Source organism: Cricetulus griseus, chromosome 8 (assembly GCF_003668045.3).
Source record: "Cricetulus griseus strain 17A/GY chromosome 8, alternate assembly CriGri-PICRH-1.0, whole genome shotgun sequence".
Lineage (NCBI taxonomy): Eukaryota > Metazoa > Chordata > Mammalia > Rodentia > Cricetidae > Cricetulus > Cricetulus griseus.
The window spans coordinates 98,360,037-98,369,687 of NC_048601.1; the positions used below are offsets into that span (position 1 = coordinate 98,360,037).

The 9,651-nt window shown below is 48.2% G+C and overlaps 1 protein-coding gene across 1 annotated transcript; it reads right to left on the reverse strand.

The window, feature by feature from the left end:
• Window positions 1-300: 300 nt before the first annotated feature.
• LOC100771382 (amiloride-sensitive amine oxidase [copper-containing]) lies at window positions 301-4,040 on the reverse strand. The gene is made up of 4 exons (XM_027428462.2): window positions 2,459-4,040; window positions 1,437-1,722; window positions 1,033-1,165; window positions 301-807 (listed from the first exon to the last, which is right to left on the reverse strand). The coding sequence occupies exons 1-4, from the start codon at window positions 4,026-4,028 to the stop codon at window positions 541-543; spliced, it is 2,256 nt and encodes a 751-aa protein (XP_027284263.2). The 5' UTR covers window positions 4,029-4,040; the 3' UTR covers window positions 301-540.
• Window positions 4,041-9,651: the final 5,611 nt, after the last annotated feature.

Sequence of the window (9,651 nt, forward strand, 5' to 3'; positions counted from 1 at the left end):
AGCTGAGAGTTTTACATCCTTATAGGCAGACAGCAGGAAGAAAGCGGAGACCTCAAAGCCCACCCCTAATGACACCCCAACTTCACAAGGCCACACTTCCTAATAGTGCCCTCCCTATGGGTCTATGGGGGGCATTTTTATTCAAATCAGCACAATGCCCTGAAAGATGTAGAGATTAAAAATCTCACAGTAAGTGTAAAGTGTAAGGGACGATGCCAGTTTTCTAGGAATACAAGGGATGTTGAGCATATCTCTTTAAAGTGAATTTTGATGATGGAGTCTGGACCCCAATTCATCAGAGGTCCTGTGAAGCAAGAATGGGATAATCCTGCCATGCTCAGCCTTTTCTGGTTTCTCAGTTGGGTTCTCAAGTCCAGGTATCTAGACAGTATGAAACTATTGGGGTCCTGGAAGTCTTTGGTAGGTGCAATATTGAAACGTGGATAGAGCCCTTGGCCAGCTCTCCCTCTGCTGCTATGAAGCAGCATACAGGGGAGAAATGCTCTCTGGGGCTATTCTACAGATGCTGGGCAAGTCCCTTCACACAGGCTTGTAGGTCCCATTGTAGCTGAAAGGAGGAGACGTCAAGCAGGCTGTGTTGTCAGGAATCCAGTGCTGGACATAGTTGAGGCCTTTGTTCTGGGGCCTCACTATCACAGTGTCTCTGGAGGCCAGGGACGGGTCCTCTGGGAAGAAGTTGAAGGGCCGGATAAAGAAGCCAACCGAATTCCCAGGTGTGGCTGTGTTGGGGACATCCTCTGAGTGGGGGATGTGCAGGAATCCCACTGTCACCCAGGCCACCAAATCCTGTGGGAGAGAAAAAGGTTTCAGTGGGCAGGGCAGTGCTGAGTACCAACTTGAGTCTTGAAAGATATCTCTACAAGCGTCTGACTCTCAGTTCTATCAGGGAGGTGGATGGGTCTATCATGACCCTAACTTACCAGGTACTAGAAAATCATACTTCTAGGACCACAGGGCCCGAGACGGGAAGGGGTGGGGATGGGTGGGGATGGGGTACCTCCTTTTCAGTACCTCCTTTTCAATGTTCTCGTTGTTCTGGAGGAACTCCTTGAAGACCACGGGGGGATCCCAGGGGTCGTTCTGGTTGTAGATGCTGCTGCTGCTACGCTCTGACTCCCGATACTTTGTCACAGCCAGGGGGTACCTGCAGAGCAGAGAAGTCAAGGGGCTCTGGGCACTGAGGCTGCCTTTGAGCCCTTCCAGAGAGCATCTTTAGGGTCAAAGATGGGGAAGTTGTTGTTCCTACAGAATGGGAGCCTTCAGGAATGGACTCCCGTGAGCACCACTCCACCCTCCCTCCCCAAGTGCAGGAGAATGCATACCCACAAGCACACACAGACACAGAGCCTGGAGGACAGAAGTACAATCAGCACAATCACTGAGCAGAACCCCTGGCCTTCCCTGGGTCTCCTCACCTGGCCCAAGTGACAGCCTGTTCCTCCTGCCAGCCTGGTGGCAGCACTTGTTCAGCCATGGAGTGGATTTGCAGGCGGTAGCCGCGCCTGTGACCCCAGCGGTTCTTTTGGGGGCTGCTAAAAATAAGGTACTTGGGCAGAGTCTGTCCAAAGCGGAATGCAGCCTGGCTCTCCCGGGAGTACTCGGTCTGCTCCAGTCTGGGCTGGACCAGGGAGTGACTTGGGCTCCAGGGGTTGGTGATGTTTTCCAGCTTTGTCTTCAGTGTCTGGAAGCTGTTCTCGGTGCCTGGGGGCATGAGAAGAGATGGAGGGTGAGACTCAAATATCAGAAGAGAAACCTACTTACTGTTCATAAAATGTCCATCCCAGACCACAGCCAGCAGTGAAGAAGATGCAGAGCCAAGGGCAAGCACTGGCCCAATGGTGGGCACCAAGGTGGTGGCAGTGACAGAGAATGAAGGCAGAGGACTTAGAGGTCATGGCACACAGTGCATACATATGATAACCTGCAGATCTCTGGATCGATGTTCCTTCAGAATGGTTTCTGTGCTCTAAACCTTGGCACAGAGGCAGCCATGCTTGTACAGGACTATCAGAAGTCTAGTGGGGCCGAACAGTTGGAAGCCGTTCATCTGGCCTCGGTGGCCTTGCCCTGCTCTCAAATCTGATATCAGGTGTCACATCCCTACCACTCTTCTGTGGAGCCTTCCTTTACCCATGAAGCACACTGAGCAGCCCCTGATGGCACTGGGGTCCCATTTCAAAGTATTAGGCTTCAGAATCTGTCACCCACCCTGACACTTACCTCTTCCTCACGCCATGTACACCAACCCGCTCAGCCCAAGGCGAGAACAGTTGCACACCCCACATACAGGGTAACCCTAGGGCACTGTTCACTGCCTCCATTTGTCAGGGACTCATGCTACTTTATAAAGCCCTGATGTGACTCCAAGTCTCAACCCACCCCCTGTGGAGTGAATCTGTCAATAAGAAGCAGCCGAGTGACTGGTACCGAGTCCTACCTGCCACATCCAGGTCAACACGGTAATGCACTAGGTGAGTGTGGATGTTTCCAAGCAGGTGGGTTTGTAGGCGTGTGCCATGGCGCAGTCCCTCGGGGGTATAGAAGGTTGCATGGACATAGCCGGTGGCATGCATCTTGGCCTCCATCACACCATTAGGGTAGAAGATGAAATCCCAGATATAATCATAATTGTAGACTGTTGATGTAGTCCTAAGCACCAGCACATAGCCCTTCAAACCCGCATAGAAGTTGAAGCCTCCTTTAAAGTCAGAGTTAAAGTGGCGCCTAATGGGCACCCCTGTGGGCATCTCAAAGAGGCAGAGAGCACGCGGATAACGGACAGGGCCATCACTGTCATAATAGTGGAAGGCGTCCAGGAAAGTAGCAGTCTCTGGACAGTCAATGCCAGGGGCCAACTCATGAGTGACACTGCCCAGGCCCCAGCCAACATCAATATATTTAGTCTGCATGCCTGCAGGGGTGTGTCCTCCATACAGTGCCACAGCCTCTTGCACACTGACCTCATAGGCGATACGCTCACCTCCAAAGAGCACGTTAAAGATCTGCAGCCCAGAAGAGGATCTCAGCCTGTAAGAGAAGCTCCAGCCTCCATAGAGCACAGTGTTGTCCTCCAGCTTGTATCGGGAGCCACTGGGCTGTACAACGTGGGGGCCAGCAACAGTGATGGGCGTGGGGAATTCCCCGCGGGGCTTGTAAGAAGAGAAGAGTGGGGGCTGCTCTGTGCCATCAGGCAGGGGGTCCTCGAGAACCACCGTGTCCACTTCTCCATCTGCGTATTTCTGAGCCAGTTCCCCTGGGCTCTTGTAGAACTTGCCATTATACCAGACCTGCTCCACTCTCCAGTCCTGGACATTGATGCTCCCGTGATCCACAAGGATCTCCAGACCCGTGGGGTGCAGGAAGTAGCCTTCCACAAAGCGCTGCACGATTATCCAGCTTCTACGCTGACCAGACTCCACACCTCGGGGGGCCACATCAGTAAAAGTCAAGCACCGGGCATCACAGCCCAGGAGTGAGAAGCCTGTGGTGTCAAGGAAAAACTGATGGAGAGGTGTGAGGTCTTTCTTCAGGGTGTGGTAGAGGAGGTCATACTCTGCCATGGAGATGGGTCTGGATGACCAGGACAGATGGTGCCCTGGCCTGGGGGAGAGTTCTCGAATGTAGTACGGCAACGGCAGGGGTCCCACGGCAAACTCAGTGACATTGGGGTGTTCCTGGGCACCAAAGAAGATGATGGCCCTGGCTTCCCGGACAGGGCTTTTTCCTCCTTTATCCAGAAATTTCAGCACATGCTTCTTCTTGGGCAGTAACATCTCAATGAGAAACACGGAGTTCTTGGCCAAAGTCACTTTCTTGGATGGCTGGAGCCTCAGCTCCTTCCTGTTCATCAGGAAGCTGTGCACAGCCTTTATCTCCTGGGCACTCAGGTCTGCAAATACGTTAGCTTTGTCTTGAGGAGTCCTCACAGCAGGTTCTGTGCCTGCCATCTGAAGCACCAGCATGGCAGCTCCCAAGGTGAAGGCCAGGCTCATTTTTGCCAGTCTCATGGCTCTGGAACACAGCAGAAAGGAAGCGAGGACTTGAGTATCACCCTTCATCTACTGAGCACCTCATGGCACCTGGTCCTCAGCCCTGGACTTCCCTGCCTACTAGCTTCCTCCTGTCAATCAAACTGAAGGCAGAGATGAGGTCTCTGGGTCCCCACTCATGGCTCCTAATGCTGTCCAGGGTTCTGTGCAAGCATACACTGAACTCTCTCCTCTCTTCTTTATAATCGTGTGGACTTTATTGTCTCCACGCATTCCCGTGTTTGGTAGTTCCTGGCAGTTTATTTCAAAAGAGGAATATTTTCCCCAAACAGGGACATGAGTCACAACAGTCCAAGAACTGAATCTCAAAGATCACAAAGCTTTGTATCCTGGTGGAACAGAGGTTATACTCATTGCAAAACAACTGCATTTTATGAAATTGTTCATGTGTGTACGTGTGTTTGTATCTGTTTAAGGGTGAGTGTATATGTGTGTGTTCGTGTGCTACGTATTCATGATGTGTAAGGAAAAGTCAACTTTTAGCGTCTTTCCCCTTCATTCTCCACTTGTTTTGGTAAGGCAAATTCCCTGACTTTTTACATGGGAATCATTGATTTCACTAGGTTTGTCCCCTAGCATGCTGCAGGAATCTGGTGTGTCACCTCCAGGGCATTGGGATCATTACCATGTGCCATCACTCCTGGAATTTCATGTGTGTTATGGGGATCAAACCCGGGTTCTTGCACTTAGAGGGCAACTTCTATCATCTGACTCATCTCCCCAACAATAAAATCCCCTTCAGGGGCCACCTTTTGAAATTCAGTGTAGATGTTCAAAGTGCGGCCTCTTGGGTTTGTGTTGGGTTCAAGTCCTGGTAAATGATATCATAAGGACAACTTGCATGGTCTTGCCCATATTAAATTCTGCATGGCCTCAGCTGTGAAATGGAAATGACAACAGCATCATGCCCCACTGTAGACTTGTCCCAAAAGCAAATCAGATGTTGAGTAAAGAAAGAGTTTGGAACAAATCTGGTCTTCAGGGAACACCTGGAGGGATAGCTCATCTTTTTCTTTAAACTGTCCCCTGATGATGTAGCCTGGACCACAGCACACTGGGAGTGGTTAGCACTGCAGACTATGTGAGAGCATAGGGACAGCCCTGTTCACTATCTCTGGTCCCTTCTTGTAGAGAGGGGACAGAGATAGGACATGCCTCTTCCTTCTTTGTGGAGGCCATAGACAGGATCTTTACCCTCTAACCCTGTCCCCAAGCCACAGGAAAATATTGTGTATGCATGCAGGACAGGGTCTCTGGGGTGCTTAAGTGTCTATCTCTCTGAACTCCCTTGGGCCAGGAGTGAGGCAGGCTGTCTGATGTTCAGAGTTCCCAGGAGACCTCTGCCCATCCCTGCACACATGTTGGCTTCTGTCATTGTCACGAGCTCTGATTTCCCGTATTCTAACCTGACCTCAGTGGGAAGCCCCTCCCAGTGACATTTCTCAACAGAAGAGTTGCTTTGTGTCTGTCACTGACACCAGAAGGCTCAGGCAGCACCGGGAGTCTTACTCAAACATTCCACTGGCCTTCTGGCTGAACTCCTCAATCCCAGACTTCAGTTTTGAGAGTGTTTTCGCTTCATAGCCACCTTGGACAGGAAGTGTAGAGCACTGCCCCATGTCTCCTGCCACTTCCTCCAGCGCCCCTGCTACCAGCACCCACAAGCATGTTCCATGCATGACAGCCAACACCCCATTCATACCCAGAGCGGATGGTGCACCCAGACATGTGGAATGACGGGCACCTGCCGCCACGGTGTCAGGGAATAGTCTCACTGCCCCCACTCCCCAGATTCTCCAAGCCCTCCACATCCGTCCTTCCCTCAGGCCACCCTCTACCAACCACTGATCTTTTCCAATCTTTCCAGAAGGAGGGGCTGGAATCTTAAAGTAGGCTTTATGTGTTCCTAGTGTCTTCATGCCCTTTATGGCCAGCCTCCTCTTTATAATTTATCTCCAAATGTGTTTTTGCTTTAGCTGGTAGGAAGGAGATGCAGAAGACATTTAGAATCTTCTCCTCTGAAGTCACATGGGCAGTGTGGGGGAGGAGCCTTCAGTAGAGCCATAGAGGCAAAGGAAAACTTGGCAGCCATTGACCCTTCTAGTTTCAAATGGGAGAAATGCCAGACCCCTGCAAGCCACCCCTTACAGGCCCTCTTGTCTCACCCCAGAGTTGCCTGCAGTGCCTTCTGCATCCCGTTCTAGGCTCTTGAGCTTTCTGGATCTCCTCCCTCTGCGTTTTCCTGTCCCCTGCCCCCCACACTGTGCCTTGTTACCTTGCTCTCACCCCTTCCCTGCCGACCTGTTTGGTGTCTCATCAGAATCCACCTGTGTTCTCTGCTCCGTCACTCCCCAGGTCCCAGACTTTGTTCCTGGCCACTGACCCCACAAGCCTTCTTGAAGATATCAGACCCCGCCCCACAGGGAGGGACAGGGTGAGGTATGGGTCAACCTGGCTGGGGACCAATAGCCCATGGGGTTCCTTCCTGGAAGGGTGCTAGATTGATGCTGGCTGCAGTACAAGTCTCCCTGGGCTGTTTCCCTGTGATTTCCCTTCATAGTACCACCTTAGGCAAGAGTTCTCCTTAACTTTCTCTGTTACAGGCTGAGGATGTCTTAATTTGTTAACACAGTGTCATGTTCAGATATTAGAGTAGAAGCTGTGAAGAAATTTACTAGCCAGTTCCCTTTCCAGCTTTGTTATTTATTTATTTATTTATTTATTTATTTATTTATGTATACATATATCATTTAATATATATTCCCCAAAATTTTAATACAATTTAATTAAAATATTTACATTGCTTTACCCCTTCTCTTTCCTCCCTCTAAGTAACTTTCAGGTATCTTCCCTCAAACTTCTCTCACCCTCCCACTCCCAAATCAATAGTCTCTTTTTCTTTGATTATTATTGTTACATACTTTTTCTTTGATTATTATTGTTACATACATGCATATATGTGTGTATATTTATGTACAAACAAATAAATGCAACCCGCTGAGTCCAATTTTATTGTTTATGTGTGTATGGTTTCAGGGCTTACCATTTTGTACTGGATAACCAATAAGAGGGGCTTACCCGTTAGAGAGGCTAATTCTCCCTCTCCCAGCAATCATTAGTTACCTATGGTTCTTTGTCTGGGGTGACCCTCTGAAGCCCCTTCCACATTGCCATGGTTCTGGCTTTGTTCATGCAGCTATTTCTACAACTGACTGTTTCACGCCGGGCTTCCTGGCTCTTAGAATCTTTCTGCACCATTTTCCAGGATGTTCTCTGAGCTGCAGTTGTGGTAGCTGGGATATTGATGTGTCTGTTGGGGTTAGGACCCCACAATCTATGGATCTCTGTGTTGTGTCCAGTTGTGGTAGCTGGGATGTTGATGTGTCTGTTGGGGTTAGGACCCCACAATCTATGGATCTCTGTGTTATGTCCAGTTGTGGTAGCTGGGATGTTGATGTGTCTGTTGGGGTTAGGACCCCACAATCTATGGATCTCTGTCTTGTGTCCAGTTGTGGATTCCTCTAGTGGTTTCCATTTGCTATAAAAAGAAGCTTCTGGCCAGTTCTTAGCTGGGAGCAGACCCCAACAAAGCGGGGTTGATAAAGACAGTTGCCCACAGCAAAAACAAACAAACAAAACAACAAAAGAACAGTAGATGTATATATAGAACTTGGAATCAGAGAGGGAGCCATTTGAAAGAGAGCAAAACTGCCAAGTTGAGCCCATAGAAGAAAGTTTCTTTCTTTTTTTATTTTAAAGACTTTTTTAAAAAAAGATTTTATTTATTATGTATACAACATTCTACTTCCATGTATATCTGCACACCAGAAGAGGGCACCAGATCTCATAACAGATGGTTGTGAGCTACCATGTGGTTGCTGGGAATTGAACTCAGGACCTTTGGAACAGTAGTCAGTGCCCTTAACCTCTGAGCCACCTCTCCAGCCCCCTAGAAGAGAGATTTTCTGCACACTTGGATCTTGGCAATATTCAGAAAGGACAGAGGATGCAGCTCTGGACTGTTGTATTCGTGTGTGTGATGTGGGCCTTGTCACTCTCCTTCTACTGCTTACCTTGCAAGTTACGTCAGGATCTATTGGCAACTAGATAAGGAAAGGAGAAAACAGTCAATGCAATATTCTAGGGCTTTGTGTGGGAATATCTTTAACTACCACAATGGTGATGGACAGTGAAAATGAAAGTTTCTGTCTTTAGAGTTGGGAATTCTCCTTTGTGGGCTCAACAATTCCATAGAGAGTTAAGGGGATTTGAACCAGAAGACAGTTCCAGGAACAAACTGACAGTGGAAAGCTTAGCCCCTTTACCTCTATAGAGGAGGACTTGCACAAGTTCAAAGTGAGGGAAGGAGTCACACACAGAAGAATGGGGCTGGACCCCTACTTCACACCAGTGTGAACTTGAAATGGCTCAAAAACCTAAATATAAAATTAGAAGCATAGAACTCTTAGAAGAAAACAGAGAGTAAATCTTTTTGCCCTTTGTTTGGATATGGGAGTCTTAGCAATGACCCCAAAACTCAAAAAACAAACAAACAAACAAACAATAGAACAGAAAAACACGATATATTAACAAGTGTTTGCAGGATAGGATGAAATTTAACCCCCTCCGTATAGTTGGTGGTAATGTAAAATGAGGCAGTTACTTTGGAAAACATGAATAGCACAAACTTCCCATGTGATCTAGAAATTCCGCTGCTAGATAGGTACTCAAGACAAAAACATATGTTAATGCAGATATGTGCACAAAAACGTTTACAACTGTGTTAGTCACAGTTGCCCAAAGGCAGAAAGAACTCAGATGTTTAATAGCTGATAAGCAGTTTCTCATCCACAGAGAGGAAGAGATACTGATATGTGCTACAACATTGTTAGACATTAAAGTCACTGTGTTAGATGAAAAAAATCCATTTACAAAAGGTCAGAGAGTAGATGGTCCTATTTACAGGAAGTGTCCAGAGCAATCACCATCTCCAGAAGGGATGTGATCTGTAGAGTAGATTAGTAGTGTTGCTGAGGGCTGGAGATGGGGTTGAAAGATGGGGTGAAATATGATAATTGTGGGTTATTCTTTTTGTGCTGAGAGCAATGTTCTAAAATTGCTGATGGCTGCATGTATCTGTCTTATATCACAGTCCGCCTGTGTTCACTCTTTGAAAGAATGAATTGTGTATACGATATCTCCAATAGAGCAGGTTTTTAAAAACATGAGTGGACTAATTTCTAGAATACACAAGGGATGCTTGCAAATCAGTCAGAGATAGTAATCTCTATGGAGTCCTGGGCAAAGAATCTCAAATGAAACTTAAAAAAGAGGAAACCAAACGGGCTCAAGAGTAAATGTAGTATCCATTTGGAAAAATCCAAAGCGTTCAGTAATGAGATCTAAGCTAACACTCAGTAATGACAGCAACTGGACAGCTGGAGGATGCCAAGTGTTGCCGTAGACGTGTGGGAAGACGGGCCTCTGGTGCAGCTTGTGGCAGAGTTGGTGCAGCTGTGCTGGGCTGCAGTTAGCACGATGTGGGCAGTGAGGTTGCTGCACACGTGCCTTGCAGGCCAGC